This window comes from Megascapheus bottae, chromosome 2, assembly GCF_031878675.1.
Source record: "Megascapheus bottae isolate mThoBot1 chromosome 2, mThoBot2.hap1, whole genome shotgun sequence".
NCBI classification, from domain to species: Eukaryota; Metazoa; Chordata; class Mammalia; order Rodentia; family Geomyidae; genus Megascapheus; species Megascapheus bottae.
Genome location: NC_143510.1, coordinates 742,661 through 763,445, shown reverse-complemented (window position 1 = coordinate 763,445; position 20,785 = coordinate 742,661). Strand labels below are relative to the sequence as shown.

Sequence of the window (20,785 nt, the reverse complement as noted above, 5' to 3'; positions counted from 1 at the left end):
TCCCTCCCTCCCTCCCTCCCTCCCTCCCTCCCTCCCTCCCTTCCTTCCTTCCTTCCTTCCTTCCTTCCTTCCTTCCTTTCTTTGTAGCCCAAACTCTCTCTGATTCAAGTCACAAGGATAAAATACCATGGCATTCGAGGGAGAGGCTGTTCTTGCATGTGGCAGCTTTTCAGAAGGTCGAAGTTTCTGGAAGGCAGACGTGTAGAGTCTCTCTGCTGTACTTAATTTTAGAAACGTCTTAATTTTAATGTGTTGTCCATGGCACAAAACAAATTTTCACTGGGAGACTTTTGTGGTGTTTGAGGTAACAGCTCTTATGGTTCTAGAATCCTTTCCCCACCAGGCCAGCAGGAATAATTCCCTCTGTCCTTGAGATTTTCTTTGGCATTCCCGCTTCCAAAGCACTTTATAGCAATGGCTAGACGATATTGAATTTCCACATTTATATCTACACCCCAAACTTTCCCTTTTTTTCTTTTTGAATTGCATAGTAACACTGAACTGCTGCTTATGTTCATAAAAAAACCCAAGAATTTCTGCCTTTACAAATGCTTGAGATCTGTGTAGCTATACATTTCCAGCTTATTTCTACTACTGTTATTTTTTAAATGAAGGAAAAGGGAAGAGAGAAATCTTTGGTTTCTTCATTCAGTTCAAAAAGTTTAGTAATAGTTTCTGGCCTGTGTTTCTAAAAAAGAAACAGGATCATATATATTACTATCTCTGGCATATAGCATACACTTTTTTTTTTTTAAATACTTATTCTAGGGCTTGAACTCAGGGCCTGGATGCTGCCCCTGAGCTTTTGAGCTCAAAACTAGTGCTCTACTACTGAAGCCACACTCATTCTGTCAGTTTAGGAGCTGGAAAACATGAACTTGAACTGGGAGCTATAGTGGAATGCCTTAAATCCAGATTGAAGTCTTTGTCCTAAAGAACAACACTCTTGTCCTTTTTTATAGTATTCTACTAAAATTGCCTTTCTGACGTGTGTGTGTGTGTGTGTGCACACACACGCGTGTGCGTGCATGTGCATGCATGAGCTCAGGGCCTGGGTACCTCCCCTTTGCTTTTTCCCTCAACTCTGGCACTCTGCCACTTAACTCACACCTTCACTTCCAGATTTTTACTGGTTTTGGTCTCCTGAGTAGCTACTGCCCAGCAGAAGTCTTTTGGTATGTTCCCTATGTTCTAAAAAAATTCACAGTTGATTCGACCTGTGCCAAGGAGGCCTACTGTGTCTCCTATTCCTTCCTGTAAAGTTTTCAGTGTGTCAGCTTTTCCTCCAGGTCTTTGATCCATTTGGAGTTAATTCTAATGCAGGGTGACAAAGAAGGATCCAACTTTAGTTTTCTGCTGGTGCTTAACCAGTTCTGCCAGCACCACTTGTTGAAGAGGCTGTCTTTCTTCCATTCTATTTTTTTGGCTTCCTTGTCAAAGATTAGGTGGCCATAGGTCTGTGGTTTAATATCTGGGTCCTCAGTTCTATTCCATTGGTCTTCAGGCCTGTTCTTGTGCCAGTACCAAGCTGTTTTGATGATTATAGCTCTGTAATAAAGTCTAAAGTTTGGTATTGAAATTCCTCCTGTGCTGTTCTTTCTGCTAAGAAGTGGTTTTGCTATACGGGGTCTTTTATTATTCCATATGAAATTTTGGATTGCCTCTTCTATTTCTTTAAAGAATGACATTGGGATGTTGATGGGTATTGCATTGAATTTGTAGATAGCCCTTGGCAAGATTGTCATTTTCACAATGTTGATTCTTCCAATCCAGGAGCATGGGAGGTTTTTCCATTTCCTTAGTTCTGCTTCAATTTCCTTTTTCAGGGTTTTAAAGTTTTCATCAAAAAGGTCCTTTACATTCTTAGTTAAGCTAATTCCTAGGTACTTTATTTTCTTTGAGACTATTGCAAAAGGAGTTGCTTTCCTGTTTGTTGCCTTCTTCCTCTCACTGTTGGCGTAGAGGAAGGCAGTTGATTTTTGAGGGTTAATTTTATATCCTTCTACCTTTTCAAAGTTTTGAATCAGCTTGGGAGTGGCGTCTATAGGGTTTTTTAAATACAGAATCATGTCATCTGCAAAGAAGGGAAAGTTTCACTTCCTCGTTCCCTATTTGGATCCTCTTTATGCTTGCTTCTTGTCTTATTGCTCTGGCTAGGAATTCTAGTACTATGTTAAAGAGGAGTGGAGAGAGTGGGCATCCTTGTCTCATTCCTGATTTTAGAGGGAATTGGCTTTAGCTTTTCGCCATTAAGTACAATGCTAGCTGTGGGTTTCTCATACACAGCCTTTATTACATTGAGGAATGTTCCATGGATTCCTAGTTTCTCCAGAGCTTTTAGCATAAAGGGGTGTTGGATCTTGTCAAATGCCTTTTTTGCACCTATTGAGAAAATCATGTGATTTTTGTCCTTGCTCCTGTTGATGTGTTGAATTATATTAAGTTGAACCAGCTTTGCCTCCCTGTGATGAATCCAGTTTGATCATAGTGTATAATTTTTTTGATGAGTTGTTGTAGACGGTTGGCCAGTATTTTGTTGAGAAGTTTTGCATCGATGTTCATCAAAGATATAGGTCTATAGTTCTCTTTCTTTGATGAATCTCTGTCTGGTTTGGGGATGAGGGTTATACAGTCTTCGTAGAATGAGTTTGGCAAGAACCTTCGTTTTCAATTTCGTTGAAGAGCTTGAGGAGTATTGGTGTGAGCTCTGTTTTAAAGACTTTATAGAATTCAGCTGTGAATCCATCTGGCCCTGGGCTTTTCTTAGGTGGAATTCTCTTATTGCCATTTCTATTTCAGTGCTTGAATTAGGCCTGTTTAGTTGGTTTAGGTCTTCTTGGTTCAGTGTGGATATGTTAATATTGGCTAGAAATTCAGACTTTCTCAATAAGGACCAAGAAACACAACAAATCAGAGAAAGGCTGGATAAGTGGGACTGCATTAAACTGCTGAGCTTCTGTATGGCAAAGGACATAGCTAGTAAATTAATTAGGAAGCCTACAGAAGATCTTCACTAACCATACAACGAACCAAGGCCTCATATCTAAAATATATCAGCAGCTCAAAAAATTGAATCTCTCCAAAACTAATCTCCAAAGTAACAACCACCCCATTAAAAAATGGGCCAAAGACTTAAAGAGAGTCTTCTCTGAAGAAGAAACAAAAATGGCCTATAGACACATGAAGAAATGCTCAACATCTCTGGTCATAAAAGAAATGCAAATCAAAACAACTCTAAGATTCCACCTCACTCCAGTTAGAATGGCCAGGATCAAGAAAACTAATAACAACAGATGCTGGAGGGGATGTGGCCAGGAGGGATCACTATTACATTGCTGGTGGGAGTGCAAACTCGTTCAACCACTATGGAAAGCAGTATGGCAGTTCCTCAAAAGACTAAACATAGAGCTCCCCTATGACCCAGCAGTTGCACTACTTGGCATTTACCCAATCGTCCAGAAACAAGGACATACTAAATCCACCAGCACAACAATGTTCATTGCAGCAGTATTTACCATAGCAAAGATATCAACCAACCCAGATTCCCAGATCTTGTTGTGGATCAACAAGTTGTGGTATTTATACACATGGAATTTTATGCTGCTGTCGGAAAGAACGACATTGCCCCATTTGTAAGGAAATGGAAAGACTTAGAAAAAATCATATTAAGTGAAGTAAGCCAGACTCAAAGGAACATAGGCTCAATGGTTTCCCTCATTTGCCATAATCTGTAGGAACCTTGGACTCTTCTAGCAGAGATTTTCAATAGAGCAAAACCTAGATACATAAGGCCATACAGTATGACGCTAAATGAAAGGACCTCTAAGATATAGAAAGAAAAGCCATATAATGAGTGATAGTTGTCCTTAATGTACTATGTTGTCTCTCATCTCTTTTGCTGTCCCTTAGTTATCTCATATTATTATAGTATTTCACTCTATTATCTGATATATTGGATATATTTGTATTTGGTTATTTGAAATTGGGTAGGAAAGATGGGAAAACAAGATGAGGGTGGGGGTAGTGGGGAGGGAAATGGGGACCAACACATGAGAAAGGGTATCGATGTATGTGAAGTAATGCACCTTCCATCTGGCGAATGTAATGTAACCCTTGTAGTAATTACAATAAAAATATATGAAAAAATAATAGTAAAAAGTTTAAAGAAAAAAATTCACAGTTGATTACAAAGGAGGTAGCTCTTTTGTCTTTTTATATTGTTGAAGAAGCCCAAGGAAAGTTTCATTGTGTCTTTGTATCTGCAAAGATAATTATAGAGGTAAACAAACTAGGAAATATAAAGGCTAATGCTGATATTTATTTTTGTAATAAAACTGCAATATGTTTCAGGACAAGAGTTGTAGCATATCACTTTGTAAGGTAAATATTGGGTTCTGTGATGAGTAATCGAGAAAGTTGGAAAAACAGGTGATTGCTCTGAGCATGTATTTGTAAGCATATTCCTAATGGTCAGGCTCAGCATGTAGGGCCAGTTTGGAGAAATGACTTGTTTTGTGGGACACATGTTGAGCATAGTATGCCTTCTTGTGGCATATCAGGTCTTGTAGTACCTGGTACCTTTCTTGCTATTTACTTTGAATCTTAAACTCTACTTTCTGTGCTTGTTTCATTTAATAGTCTCTAGATAGGCGGGAAGGTCCCAGGCACACCTAGGCATTTTCTCATTTCTTTCTCTGCTATGAACTTTTCATATAACTGGTTCAGTATTCTCAAGGGAAGGTGATTCATCTTCAATGTTAGGTGGAATTCAATGAGTAAAGGGGTGTGTGTGTGTGTGCGCGCGTGCGTGCATGCACACGCTTGAGCGCGTATGTGCATGTGTGCGCACGTGTGCTGGTACTAGGAAGTGAACTCAGGGCTTGTGTTCTTACATGGGTTTTTCACTGAAGGCTGGTACTTTCGCCTGAGTCATGTCTCTACTCTCAGCTTTTTGATGATTGTCTATGTCATTCTGTAAGAAAAGCAAGCTGAGTTGAGACATGAGGAATGTAGTTCAAAGCCAGCCCGGGTAGGAAAGTCCATGGAATGCTCTGGAAGTGGTCTGTGGTTCAAGTGGTAGAGTACCAGCAAAAGCCTGGAGAGAGCATGGGGCCCTGGATTCCACGGCTGAGTACCAGTGTACACAGATACTCAGGCTCGCACGCACGCACGCACAAACACACAAAGTAAATTCTCAATACATACTGTACTTTGCCAAAGATAAATTGGTGATTTACTATTTAGTCACAGTGGAAGAGGATTAACTTTGTTCTTAATGGAAATTAATTAACTATAGAATCTTTAGAGGTTTATAAATTGAGAATTGAGGCATGTCTTCTGATCAGATCTTCATATTTGTGTTAAACCTCAGGCAGAGTTTTATTTACTGATTGGCAGCTAAGTCTCAGCCTCTCAGTAGTGCTTCCTAAAGTAGAGTATGAATATTATTATCTGGTAATCTTGCATTGAAGAAGAAGGTTCATTTTTTGAGAATTCAAACTGATCCAGAAACTTAAAAACATTTTTGTCCTTTTATAAAATACAGGCCTATTTATTTAGCATCTTAATACATGTCATTTCCAATCGAGTAAATCTATTTTCAAAACAAAGATGAAGAGATTTTTTTTTTGGCTTATTTTCCTTGGTTGGTAAATGTGGCTGAAGGCCCTGCTTTCTATAAGATCTGTCTGTTTTAACTTACAATTTTGATTTGAGTCATTTCTTAACTAGATAGACCTTTAAAAATAGAATGTTTTCCTACAAAATTCTTATGTGTGCAGTGGAATACATACTTAAATGATGTAGGATTTATGAAAAGCTTGTAAGAGATTATTTAGAACATGTCAGCATATCATAAATAAAGCTAAAAAGGAAAAGCATAAAGATAATAATAGTCTAAACTTCTTAAGTGAGAGTGTGAGGAGACCACTTTTCTTTCTTTTCTTTTCTTTTTTTTTTTTTGCCAGTCCTGGGCCTTGCGCTCAGGGCCTGAGCACTGTCCTGGGGCTTTCTCAAGGCTAGAACTCTGCAACTTGAGACACAGACCATTTCTGGCTTTTTATTTTTTCTATGTATGTGGTATCAAGGAACTGAACCCGGGTCTTCGTGCATGCTAGGCAAGCATTCTACCACTAGGCCAGACTCCCGGCCTAGGAGACCACTTTTCTTAGTACTATCATAGCATCTTTATGTTGAGCTTGGTTGGGTCCTAGGATTTACAGTATCTAATTAACTTTGTCTAGTCTCCCAAGCTTTATTGCTTTTTTATGCATAATTCTTGAGATACTGACTCACCCACTTTAACTTATACCTTTCACATGAGGGGTGTGCCCCTCCTGGGGGCCGTGGTTGATGTCTGAAGTTGCTCAGAGGTGCCATCTGCTTTTACTTGACTTGTGGTCTTACAGCGCATGCTTGGCTCATGGGGGATTGCAGTCTGCCGAGAGGATGTGGAGTTTTGTCAGTCAGTGAAATATGTCTGGTTTTTTTTTCTATTTCTTCTCTTCTCTTCTCTCCCTCCCTCCCTCCCTCCTTCCCTCCCTCCCTCCCTCTCTCTCTCCCTCCCTCTCTCTCTCCCTCCCTCCCTTCCTCCCTCCCTCCCTCCCTCCCTCCCTCAAGCAACTTTCATATGTTCCTCATTCTGGGTGGTCTTCACTGAACTGAATTTATATTGAGCCAGACTGTTCATTCTTTTTATCATATTCTATGACTTAGCTTTTTTTTTTTTTTTTTTTTTAGGAGAAAGTGTGGGGAAGAAATACCTGAGCCAAAAATCTTCCGCAGTCTTGGCATTAGGAAAACTTAAACCTAAAAACCAAATGAGTGTGAATGAGTGTGATATATTATGAATGTGTCTTTCTACTCACAAATATATGCTTGGTAATACAGAATTGCTATGGTTCAAATACGCAAAACTGTCAAAAAAAATTCCCCATGCCAACAGCAGATTCCTATGTTTAATGTGTGTGTTTTTTGGCTTGTTTTTAGGGATTACTGCAATCTTCAGTGAAGCAACAGGTAGAAAGTATTGAGAAACAGTACATCTCTGCTATTGAGAAGCAAGCACACAGATGTGAAGAGTTGCTAAATGCTCAGGTAACAAGGGAATACATCTATCACTAATATTCATTTTGCTTCTGTCCTTATCCCGACCCCTCAGATGGCTGGAGCTTTGTGCCCTTTACAGTACTTGTTGTATTCTGGAAGGAGGGACACACACACACACACACACACACACACACACACACACATGCGTGCGCACGCACACATGTTCATACTCATGTACATATGTGCGTACATGTATATATATTCATGTTAATATTTAAAAATTTCATAGAGTCAAAACTATAACTAAAGGACTAAAATCTCTGGGTATCCACCAAATGAATAATTACATCAATTTTAATTTTCTTCCTATGAGAATGAGTATTCACCAGTGCCAGTCACAGAAAGATACCTGAATGACTTAGGATTTATAAATAACATTTGAAAGATTACTAAATTTATCTTTTTTAAGTTGAGCTAATTTATTCAGACAGACATCTCCTTTTTGTTAACAACATTTTGTTATTATTAAGATTACCATTTCACAATTCAGGTAATGCACACATTTCTCTTTTAGATAATATCACCCTGCCTTCTATTGAATTTATTTTAAATTAATAAGTAAAAACTGGGAAATGTACCTATAAATAGGTTTAAGCAACCTGTTGTACCATATAGGAATTAGCTTCTACTTGAATTTTTTCCTTCCTTCCTTCCTTCCTTCCCTCACTCCCTTTCTCTCTTCCCCTCTCTTTTCCCCTCTCTTTCCCATCTTTTCCCTTTCCTTCTTTCCTCTCTCTTCCTCTTTCTTCTCCTTTCCTTCCTTGTTTCCTGTGTGTGTGTGTGTGTGTGTGTGTGTGTGTGTGTGTGTGTGTGTGTGTGTGTATGTGTGTGTGTGTGTGTTGCCGTCTTACTAGTTTTTTACTCCACACTGGTGATCTACCATTTGAGACACAGCTCTACTTCTAGCTTTTGGTAGTTGTTTGGAGATAAGAATCACAGACTTTTCTGCCTTGGCTGGCTTCAAACCTGTATCTTCAGATCTCAGCTTCCTGAGTAGCTAGGCCATCAGCTACCAATGTACAGCTTATTTCTTCTTCCTTCCTCTTTCCTCCCTCTTCCTCCTTCCTCTTTTCTTCTTCCTCTTCTTTTTTCTTCCTCTTGTCTTCTTTTTCCTTTTGTCATCTCCTTCCTCCTCCTCCCTCATCTTCATCTTTGTCATCTTTTTGTCTTTGTCTTAAAAGACAAGAGCTTTTGTATAACAATGATCAGTTATATAAAACTTGGAAGATAAAAAGTAAATAAGTTTTATTTGATGGCCTGTTTTAGGATGGGAAGAATATTAACTACATTAGGATATAAACTTAGTACACAGATATTTATGAATATGCTAACTCACCCTCATAATTGTAATTGGTTCTGTTATAAATTTTTAAAGATCCACTTACTAAATAACTTAGAAGTAATGCATAGGGAAAATTAGAAATTTGGTGAATTTTTACTTTTGGGTGGTGAAAGATTTGGCAGTCAGCATTAAGTATGCACTTATAAAAGTATATAACATTTCTAAACAGAAAAATAATAGAATTTTGAAGCAACGTAAGGGCATATATGTTAGCTAAGATAGGCTCTGTTCAGACAGCAAAAGTGTATTTGTGTTTGTGCATGTGTGCTAATCCTGGGGCTTGAACTCAGGGTCTGGGCATTATCTGTTAGTTTTTTTTGCTCCAGGCTGGTGTTTTACCACTTGAGCCATACCTCCACGTTCAGTAGTTTGCTAGTCAGTTGGAGATGAGTTTCACAGATTGGCCTGACTTTGAACCGCAATTTTCAGATCTCAACCTCCTAAGTAGCTAAGACCATAGGCATGAGCCACCAGCCCCTTGCTGTGAAAGTGCCCACCTCTTCATACAGGTAGGTACTGAGATACCATGACCCTGGAAGGAAGAAAGCAGGAACGATTTGGTGAATGCCATTCATGTTCCACATTTTGGCTACCGTGTACTTGAAATCTTTCTTATCACACAGACAAATTCGCATGCTCAGTGTCAGAGGAGAAAACCTGAAGGTCTCACCCTTCTGTGGCCCTCAGCTTCCAAGTGCAAGATCTCTGAGAGAGACAGGCATAGGTGGATTATCAGGATACGTTTTGGCTAAATAGCAAAGTACTCAGATACGATCACGTACTTCCCCGTATCTCGTGTGTATTGAGGTAAGGGTACTTGTTATGACACTCACAGTAGAGAGGGAAGAAGTCACCAGGGATTTCGCATGTTAGCAACCCTGGAATTTTTCAGACAGAGATTCTTCTGCTCTAGTAGGAATTGATTGCATTTGATTGAGCACAAGGCTTCAGGCCTAATCCCAGTATTGTGCCTTTTGTTCTTATAGGGTATTGTTCAGTATCTTGGATGACTATGTGTAATATGGGCATTGTAAATGATACTGTTTCTCAGACTGCTTCCTGTCTATAGAAAATTGAGTGCCAAATCTTTTATTCATACATAATCTCAAATAAGCTGAATGGTCCTTTGGGGTTTTTGTTTCATTATAGTCAGTTCTATCTTCATTTTTAAAGATAAAACCAGGCTGGGTACTGGTGGCTCACGCCTGTAATCCTAGCTACTTAGAAGTCTGAGATTAAAGGATCACAGTTTAAAGCCACCCCAGGCTGGGAAGTACTTGAGACTCTTCTTTCCAATTAACTACCAAAAAGCTGAAAGTAGAGCTGTGGGTCAAATGGTAGAGCACTAGCCTTAAGCAAAATAGTCCAGGGACAGTGCCCAGGTCTTGAGTTCAAGTCCCAGCACTGGCATTAAAAAAAAAAAAAGATACAGAGGCCAGGAGTTTGGCCTAGTGGTAGAGTGCTTGCCTAGCATGCACAAAGACCCAGGTTTGATTCCTCGGTACCACATACATTGAAAAAAGCCGGAAGTGGTGCTGAGGCTCAGAAAAAATACAACCACAGTTGCTTTAGAACTCTCTTTTAAATTTATGTTTTCTGCTTCATGCTTGCCTGTCTGTGTCTTGGTCATTATTTGGTTTCAGGTATAACTTCATTTTATTCAACCTAGTCAAAGAAATCCCTGTATCCACTTTCCCTAAATCATTTAATCCAAAGAAAGGTGTGTGCCAGGCTTTATTGGACTTTGCTTCAAGACACTTTAATCCACTGAGTTCTTAACAGCATGTGTGACTAACACACAGGTTATCTGTTATTTGCTTCAAAACTAAATTCAGTTGTCTTTGTTGCTGAAAGGCTCCAGTTGTTTCTTTCAAAAAAAGAAAAATGAGCTTGGGAAGTAGTTGTCTGTGTAGTTTTCCACATTTCTGGACCTTTCCTTCACTTGGAACTTGCTGCTTGAGAATTATGTTTTCATTGCAATTAGTTGCCAGTCATCATTATTTTTGACATAATGTCTTGTCAAAAATAACCAACAGAAGAGCTCTTAAATAGATTCATCCAGTTGCATGCTAGAAGATGTACACATAAAATTCAATTCTTTCTATACACCAGCAATAAAAGGTTGAAGAGGAAGAGGGGAGAGTCCTTTTATGATTGCTATCTAATTGTAAAAGATGAATAAATTGAACCCAAGTAATGAATAACGTGTACATTGAAAGCTACAGGCTATTGCTGTCAGAAAATTTAAAAACACCTAAATCAATAGAGGAATATCCCCGGTGTATCAATTGGAAAGATTGACAGAAGAGTCGTGAAGATTACCTAACCACACTTAACAAGAGGCATGTAATACTTACAATATACATCATGATGTCACATTTGAGGTAACATTAGGATTTGAAGTGAATGAATATTAATAACAATAGCGATACTTATGTCAGTTTTAAGTCTTGAATTCAAAGCCTGAATGTTGTGCCTTAGCTTTTCTCACTCAAAGGCTGGCACTCTACCACACTGTAGCCACAGCTTCACTTTTGGCTTTTGGTGATTAATTGGAAACAAGAATCTTACAGACTTTCCTGCTTAGGCTGGCTGTGAACTGTGATCCCCAGATCTCAGCCTCCCAATTAGCTAGGATCACAGGTGTGAGCCACTGGCATTCAGCAAGAAGGATTTTACAGAAAAGTGCCAATATAATAGTAATTACCTTTGGAATCATTTGTTTTCTTTGTGTTCTTCCAGAGAATTGAAACCCCCTCATTTGGGGGGTGTGTGTGTGTGTGTGTGTGTGTGGTATGTTTTCTTTCCTCATCCTCAGAATTTAAGGAAAAAATCAACTGGATGTATCCCTGATCTTTTTTGCCAGTCCCGGGCTAGAGCTCTACCACTTGACCTCAGCACCACTTCCGCCTTTTTTCTGTGTATGTGGTACCAAGGAATCGAACCTGGGTCTTCGTGCATGCCAGGCAAGCAGTCTACCACTAACCACTAGGCCAAACTCCCAGCCCATCCCTGATCTTTTGACTTAACTACTACAAGTGAGACAGGGTCCTTCAGTCTTCACCCAGTGGATAAACAAGTAATACTTCTGCTACAGGACTGTTACCAGAATACACCACACAGATTTCCTAGTGCTTACAATGGTGATGGGCTTAGATCATTGGTGTCACTAGTATCAGAGCCAGTGTCAGGACTCATTTTTTCTTCTTTTTGGAAGCGGGGGGTTGGTCATTGGGCTTGAACTCAAGGCCTAGGCACTGTCCTAGGGCACTTTGCTCAAGGACAGTGATTTGCCACTTGAGACACAGTGCCACTTCCAGCATTTTCTGTGTGTATGTGGTACAGAAAATTGAACCCAGGGCTTCATGCATGCGAGGCAAGCACTCTATCATTAGGCCACACTTCCAGCCCCAGGACTCAGGCTTTCTGTATTGGGATCCATATTTTATCTCAGGACTGATTTCAAAGGCATTTTACATTTTTAAGGATTTATTTTTTGACATCATTATGATATTTGTTTTTTAAATCTCTCATACTTTTTTAAAACTATAACACTTTTGAAACCCAATATTTTGGGTCTTTTTTCATCAAGCATCTGTTCTCTATCTTTCAGGACACAGCAGGTGTTCTACAACTCAACTCAGTGCAGAGGCTTTTCCCTCCCTCCCTCCAGATGGGGTAGGATCGCCAAGTTCAAGGGCTCAGTCCCAGAAGACTGCCTCAAGGGCACCCATACTTTTGTCTGACCTGGCTGCAAAGTTAGAGGTCTAATTGCTCACGCCTTCAAGGTTGGTCATTTGCTAGAGGGCCCACAGACCACATTTGCTTTTACTGGTTTCTTATATAAGGCATTGCTCAGGAACAGCTAGATAGAAGAAATGCCAAGGACCAGTTGGTGGAAGGAAGGGACTTTCATGCACACTATGAACATACCACCCTTGCGCACCTTGCTGTGTTCACCAACCCAGGAAGCTTCCCCAAGCCTTCACTTAGGAGAGCTTGATGCAGCCTTAGCCCTCTGCCTTCTACAGTGGCGTCCCTGGGGATGGTGAGGAAGCAAGCCTCTATCCTTGCTTTGTCTTTCTAGGCAGCCACCAATCTCATCTGAAGTTCTCTGTGAGCTCCTAGTCACCAGTCCTGTTACCAGCACAGTGAAGAAACTCTGGTCACTGGCAATCTCAAGGGTTTTAGAACATGTGTGCCAAGAGCCAGGGTCAGTGGCTCCCCTCCCCTCCCCTCCCCTCCCCTCCCCTCCCCTCCGTTTCCCTTCCCTTCGTGTGTGTGTGTGTGTGTGTGTGTGTGTGTACCTATGTACTAGGGCTTAAACTCAGAGCTTCAGTGCTCTCCCTTAGCTTTTTCACTCAAGGCTAGCACTCTTCCACTTGACCTATAGCTTCACTTCTAGCTTTTTGCTGGTTGAAGATAAGAGTCTCAGACTTTCTTTCCCAGGCAAGCTAGGAACCATGATTCTCAGAGCTCACCCTCCTGAGTTAGCTAGGTTTACAGGCATGAAGCACCAGTACCTGGTTAAAATTTCCTCCTAAATATAGTTAAGTCTCTTTCTCACTTAGGTAACAAGGGACTTTATATCACATGGCAGGAAGCAAAAGAGAGAGAGAGAAATAGGAGTCTTTTTAATAAGCAATAGTGACAAACAATATAATTTCAAAATGGTGTAACAGTTTGAAGTGGAATAATTTGTGAATCCATTCAAGGGACTATGGGCCCATTATATTCAATGTGAAAGAATGAATGAACCAAATATGAGTTCTATCAAGATTCATGTGATTTGAACAGATAGAAGATGTAATGCTGTATTTGGAATTCTTCATTTGAGGGGGCTGGGCACCGTTGTACAAGCCTATAATCTCAACTACTTGTAAGGTAAAAAAATTGGGACAACTATGATTAAACATTAGCCCGGGCAAAAGTTAGTGACACCCTCTTCTCAACCAGCAAGCCAGATGTAGTGATTCACACTTGTGATCCCAGCTCTTTTTGAGACGAGTAGGAAGATGATGAAAGGAGCATGTGTTGGGTTCAAACGGTGAAGCACCTGACTAGCAAGTGCAAGATCCTGAGTTTTAAAAAGAAAATGTCTTCAATTGAGAGAATATAAATATTCTGTGCCAGAGGAAGATTTGAGTAGATTGTCTTTCACATTGTCTGGCAGGAGAGAGAGTGCCCCTGAAAGACAGAGAAGTGACGTGTGTCTACTCTTGCATTCACAAATATTACTCTGGCTGCAGTATAAAATCAAATTAATGCAAGTGTGTGGGAGCAGTGAGAAGTACATAAGTCAGTTAAGCATGCCATTTTATTTATCCAAGGGAGAATGTTGGTGGCCCAGGCTGAGCTGCCTGAGTGGGAATGGAGATTTTTGGTGGTTTTGAATGAAATTAAAGAGTAGAAACCAGAGAATCTGTATGACAGTTGGACAGACAGTAGCTATTGATCAACAAAGATTATTTACATGTATGTGAACAGATATATGTGTGTGTATATATATATACACCTATTTGTATATTAGAATAATTTCTTTTTTGGATGCGGCCCAGGTGTTTGGTTTTGGCAACAGACTGTGGAATGGAACTGAAGACATGAAGTTGCATTAGTGTTGAAAATTTTGTTTTGAAATGTTGGGTTCATACTGCCTTCAGAATATTAAGATTGGAGTCTGTTGGGCAATGAATACTGAGTCAGAAAGTTGGGCCAGTGCCTGTGCCTCATGCCTGTAATCCTAGCTACTCAGGAGACTAAGAACTGAGGATCACGGTTCAAAGCCAGCCTGGGTGCAAAAAGTCCATGAGTCTTTTATCTCCAGTTAACCACTAGAAAGCCAGAAGCGGAGCTGTGACTCAAGTGGTAGAATGCTAGCCTTGAACTGAAGAGCTCAGAGACAATGCCCAGGCTCAGTTTCACAACCAGCAGCTGCAACAAAAGTTGGTAATAGGTGCATGTAAGAAGTCGTAAGTAGAGCCAGGTGCTCATGGCTCCTGCCTGTTGAGATCTGAGGATTGTAGTTCAAAGCCATCCACAACAGGAATGTCCACGAGATTATCTCCAGTTAACTAGAAAGAAACCAGAAGTGGAGCTATGGCTTCCCTGGTAGAGTGCCACTAGCCTTGAACAAAAACCTCAGGGACAGTGCCCAGAGCCTGTGTTCACGCACACACGAGCGCACATACACACAAAGTAATTTGCTGTGACAATGATTAGTACAGCTAGACTAGGTTCTTGGAAGAGAAAGCAAAGTGTTAGACCCAAATGGTTTAATGTTTTCTCCTATGAAATGTAAAATAAAATATTTGAGTTAAATTTTGAAATTCCAAATGTTTTGTTGAGAACTTTATATATAATGAGAAAAGAACTTACAGCAGAACACAAGCCATCAAAATAGTGGCAGAATATTAAAAAAAATCAAATTCCAGTAACTCAGTGTAGAATTCAAGCCAGTAAATAATGACATTTAATGTAGGTATTTGTCATAATATATCAAATATACTATTTACCCATTCCTTTGTCCACTACACATTTAGTTTCCCTGTAGTCTTTAAGAACATGAAACAGTTTTGCATGCTTTTTATAGATCAACCATAGAGCTGGGCTCTAGAGGTAAACAAAAAGAAAATTCTGTGTCCCTCAACATGACACCCCAGTGTGAAAAGCCCGAGTAGTACCAGCTAATTATAGTAAATGAATACTAAAGCCAGGATGCTGTAGGCGTCTTCACTGGAGCGTTTAATCACACTTTATCCTACAGCATCTGTGCGGAAATTTCAGAACCAGGCCAGCCTGTAAAACTATCCTCACAGTAAATCTTATACTGTAACAGTTTCAGATCCAGTTGGATTCAAGCAAACTTCAGTCATTTACTTATTTTAAAAAGATGTCCTGGGCCAGGAGTTTGGTCTACTGGTAGAGTGCTTGCCTAGCATGCACGAAGCCCTGGGTTTGATTCCTTGATACCACATTCACAGAAAGCCAGAAGTGGTGCTACGATACAAGTGGTAGAGCACGTAGCCTTGAGAAAGCCCAAGGACAGTGCTCAGGTCCTGGGTTCAAGGCCCAGGACTGGCACACACACACAACAAAAGACCTAAGAGAAATATAAATATATATTCTATGCCAATCCATTTCCAATTAAAAACAAAGCAGCAACATCAACAGAAGTCTTCTTTTTTTTTTTTTTTTTTTTTTTGGTCAGTCATGGGGCTTGAACTCAGGACCTGGGCACTGTCTCTGAGCTCTTATGCTCAAGGCTAATGCTCTGCCACTTTGAGCCACAGCTGTACTTCTGGTTTTTGTGCGGTTAACTGAAGATGAATCTCATGTGCCTTCCTACCTCGGCTGGCTTTGAACTTGTGATCCTCACATCTCAGCCTCCTACAAGTGTGAGCCAACAGTGCCCAACTAAACTATCTACTCTTGCTCCTCAGAATATTGGGGGAAAATATATCATAAGTGATTCTTTAAGTTCATGATTGATAGAAGTCACCTAGAAATAGATGCTACTGCCCAGGAAGTGTTTACTTAAAATTCATGGTTAAGAATATCAATTCTGTGCTCACAGCATGCCAGATGTTATAGTAGGGTCCTTCCATGTGCTGTTTTCCTAATTTCTTTTAAAACCACTATGAGGTAGTGTCAGTATGAATCAGTGAGTCAATAAATTTTAATTAGGTGACTAGTATCACACACTAGCAGGCTAAAAAACATGAGATTTATTTTGCATCTGACTTCAAAATTTAAAGCAAAAATATGATAAATAACAAGGAAATTTAGATAAAATCTCACTGGACATAAGCATACCCAGTATGTCTATAAAAGATACCAGGCCAGATAAAAATGTTCTAGTTGACTATCAGTTGAGGTCCTCTAAAGAAAAAGAGAAAAAATATCGATTGTTCTTATGTATACAGGATAGACTGTGGATCCTCTTATAAAAATCTTTATTATTTCTTCAGTGTTTCTCACAATCACAGTTTCTCATTGATGTCCATAGAATACTTAGCCTTCCTATGGAAATATTTGTTGAAATTCTGAAATCCAAGTCTAAACCTAGAGGGTTGTTTTTTTTTTTATTATTCTTGTTGTTCTTTTTTTTTTTTTTTCTGCCAGTCATGGGCCTTGAACACTCAGGGCCTGAGCACTGCCCTTGGGCTTTCTCAAGGCTAGAGTTCTACCATTTGAGCCCCACAGCAACACTTTAGCTTTTTCTATGTATGTGGTACGGAGGAAACAAACCCAAGTCTTTGAGCATACTAGGCAAGCACTTAAACTAGAATTTTTGAACATAATCATTTACCAATGGAAAAAATACACAATAATGAAGCTTTTCTTTACCAAAATTAAAACAAAAACGCTTATAAGCTGGGTGCCAGTGGCTTACACCTGCAATCCTAGCTACATAAGAGGCTTTGATCTGAAGATCCTAGTGGGAAGCTAGCCCAGACAGACAAAGTCTCCTATGAGACTCGTATGTCCAGTTAACCAACAAAAAGCTAGAAGTGGAGGTATGATTCAAATAGTAGAGCAAAAAAGCAATCCCCAGTACCAGCACACACAAAAATAAAAGTACTATAAAGGTTTGTTTTTATTAAGTTCTTGGGAAAAGTTTAATCTCAAATGTAAACTTAGTAGATCATAATCATAAATATTTGATTTTATTTAAATAATCGGATTAATGTACACCATAAAATTAGCAACTTTGTTTTAAAATGTGCTTTAAATAGTTCATGCTATTTAGAAAATGTGAGAAAAAGTCACAACATTCACGGTTTGTTATAGATGAACATTTTCTGTGTTCTGTGTTTTTGTATAAGAAGTGAAGTTTCATTAATTTGAAACTTTTCTACATAGTTTTAGAATATGTTGATATAATTTAGCATCATTATAAAATGGACATTTTTACTCACATAATTCCACATGAAAATGAAACAAATATTAAAACCATTTTCCCTATTTTAAAGTTGCAACAATCAATAGGCAAATGTGTTTGACTTATAAATGTATCAGGCGTATGGTTTGCGCATTCAAGGTTTGTGTAACTATCATCATCGTCTTCAAAAGTGGTGGAAGCAGGCACCAGTGTTTCATACCTAGTTACTCAGGATCATATGCCCTGTGGATCACAGTTCAAACCTAGCCTCAACCTGAATGTTAATGAGACGCTTATCTCCAGTTAAGCAACAAAAAGAAGTGAAGCTGTGGTTCAATTGGTAGGTTGCTAGTCTTGAGTGAAAAAACTAAGGAGTGCCCAGACTTGTGTTCAAGCTTTAAGTACCAGCACGAACAAAACAACCTGGTAGAAGCCATATATGTATGCCTGTCTCTCTTTTGTGGTGGTTGATGCCAATGCTTAGGATTAATTCTATGATTGATTATTCAGATTGAGCCTGAGGAATTTTACTTGTCATCTTTCCTCACATGTTCTGAAAATTCTATAATTACATCAAAGTATTGGAAGATTTTTTTTTCTCCTGGTTCAAACACTTTTCATGAGGTTTCCAGTTCACTCAACATTTTTGTTAATTACCTTCCCATGCTGATACTTACATGGGTAAGATAAAGTAAACATGTGGGTATCAAACTTCATATTTTTTCAGAATTCATGGCAGATATTACTTGTTTATTTTCTTTAGTTTATATACAATGATTATGAAGCAATATCCACTCTAATTTTATTCCTGTTGTAAGATACATAGTGTTGATATTCTAATCCATTCTTAGCACACCATTGTAATCACTTGAGTTTCACTATTATGCAGTAAACATGTGCCCTGAGACCACTGGTCTACCAGGAAAAACACCATTAATTGCTCATTATTACAGTGATAGAAGAGTAGACTGGGGCTAGCTGAGAAATTGTTTTGTTTTACCACATCTTACCTTTCTCTAGTCTCCATATAGAGAAAATTTGAGTTAAAGAAGTGAAATTTCAAATTGAAAGCTACACCTGAATAAAAAAAACGTAAAACTTCTTTTCAGAATTTTGTTTCTTTTTTTTTTTTTTTGCCAGTCCTGGCCTTGAGCTCAGGGCCTGAGCACTGTCCTTGGACTTTCTCAAGGCTAGAGCTCTACCACTTGAGCCTCAGCACCACTTCCGGCTTTTTTCTATATGTGGTACCAAGGATCGAACCCGGGTCTTCGTGCATGCTAGGCAAGCACTTTAACCACTAGGCCAAACTCCCGGCCCAATTTTGTGTTTCTTGACTACATTCTTTGAAGGAATAGGCACATTACCACACACATATGCAAATATATATCCAAATACACATAAGTGTACATAAATAGTATGTACCTGCATACATGTGTGTGTGTATGTACAAGTGTGTACATATGCTAGGCATATGTATATGCACATTCATGTGTACATATAGTACACTTATACATGCAAATGAGTATGTGTATGTATATACATACGTATGCATATATACACATACATGTATATGCACAGATATGTGTATCATCATCTATCATCTGTCCATCTGTCTTCTCATGAAAAAGCCAGGGAGTGGTGAAATGGTGAATGGAGAAATGAGATTTTCTTTACTCCTCCCGCACTGTTGCACCTTGCCTAATCTTCCTTAGCACAATGTTTGATGCTTTTTTTTCCTGCCAGTTCTTGGGCTTGAATCAGGGACTGGGCACTGTCTCTGAGTTGCTTTTACTCAAGGCTAGTGCTCTACCAATTGAGCCACTGCACCGCTTCTGGCTTTTTTCTGTGTATGTGGTACTGAGGAATGGAACCCAGGGTCTTCTACCTGTCTACCGAGGCCTCCTTTTGGAAGGAGGATGGAGGATCTTCAGTAGCTTTGTCCTATACTGACTCAAACCTTTAGTATTTTCTTCTTGGGTCCAGACAACTCTGTGTGTGTGTGTGCGTGCGCGTGTGTGTGTGTTCTGGCACTGGAGCTTGAACTCAGAAACCAGGCAGTCTCCCTTAGCAATCTGCCGCTTGAGTCACAGCACTACCTTCAGACTTTTTTGCTGGTTGCTTAGAGATAGGAGTCTCTCAGAGTAGTCTGCCTGGGCTAGTAGTAGCTAGTATTGCAGTTGAGAACTGCTGATACCCAGCTGCAGGTTTTGTGCTTACCTGGTTAAGAGCAGGCTGCTAACATGTCCTGTGGCACTAAGTTTTCAGAGGGCTTAAGTTCCTTAAGCACCTTTGGTGTCCTCTCCCTGTTTCCTCTCCTATGCATTCCTCTTTGAGAGAGGCTTACAATTCTTTTATGTAATGTTCACTAGCTACTGTTAAATAAGTATTGTTTATGGTTAAATGCTGTGCTATTGGTTTGCTGGTAATGTTTTGGAGTTTGCCTAAATCTCAGTGTGCCTGTAACCTTCATGTGTATTTGTGAGATGGAAGTCTTGATGGAAATGGAAAGTGGATGATGCCTTTTGTCCAAGTGGAGGGGATGTTCTGGTGAAGTGCCCTCATCTGAAATACAGCATTTCTATAGTGAGTGCTCTGAGATTTTTTATAATGGTTATTCCTTTCTTATCCTTGCAAGAGCTAAAAGAAAAGATCCAATGAGAAGCCCTTGACTTTTAAATCCTAATGTCCTTCCTTCCTTCCCTCCTTCCTTCCCTACTCCCTTCTTCCCATCCTTCCTCCCTCCCTTCCTCCCTTCCTCCCTTCCTTCCTTCCTCCCTCCCTCCTTCCCCTCTTCCCCTCATCCCCCCCCTCCCTGCCCCGCTCTTTCTACAGTGAGGATTGTGGGGCTTGAACTCAGGACCTGGACACTGTCCCTGAGCTTTTTTATTCAAAGCTAGTGTTCAACCACTTGAGCCACAAGCTCTACTTCAGGCTTTTTTTTTTTTTTTTTTGCTGGATAATTTGAAATGAGTCTTACAGTCTTTCTCTGCCTGGGCTGGCTTTGAACTGTGATTCTCAGATATTAGCCTGTTCTGGGTAGCTAGGATTGCAGGTCTGAGCCACTGGCATCCAGCCTAATGAGGTTTCTTGTGTGGAAAGCCACAGCACTTTTGGGGTCCCAGAGGTTCTCAGTCTCATCCCCTAGAGCAGTGCCAGAGCCTTGACTGTGGCAGCCTTGGTGTGGGTAAGCGCACTGGATTTGCCTTCTCCAGATATCAGTGGTGTGGGCCTGTAATGGACCAGTGTGTGTAAGTCATCGCTGCTTTTCATTTTCTTCCAGTTCTTCTCCTTGTAGGGGCAAAATGGTGATGACCATCCCAGCGCTTTTGGGAGTCAGCTACCTCTACATTTCTGAATATATGCTTTCAATACTTCAGCAACTTTTGGCCATTCTGTTATTTCTTTCAAGCATCAAATCTTTCCTTAGATTAGTACTTCTACCAAAGATTATGTAA

General features: G+C 39.8%; 1 protein-coding gene across 8 annotated transcripts in view; it reads left to right on the top strand.

Annotated features, from left to right (window-relative positions):
- Nucleotides 1-20,785, top strand: part of Ccdc91 (coiled-coil domain containing 91) — a 182,718-nt gene that overhangs the window by 92,714 nt on the left and 69,219 nt on the right. For all 8 annotated transcript variants that reach the window (XM_090319078.1, XM_090319123.1, XM_090319088.1 and 5 more), the window contains one exon: nucleotides 6,988-7,095. In XM_090319078.1, the coding sequence (XP_090175204.1) occupies nucleotides 6,988-7,095 (108 nt within the window). The remainder of the gene's footprint in view (nucleotides 1-6,987; nucleotides 7,096-20,785) is intronic.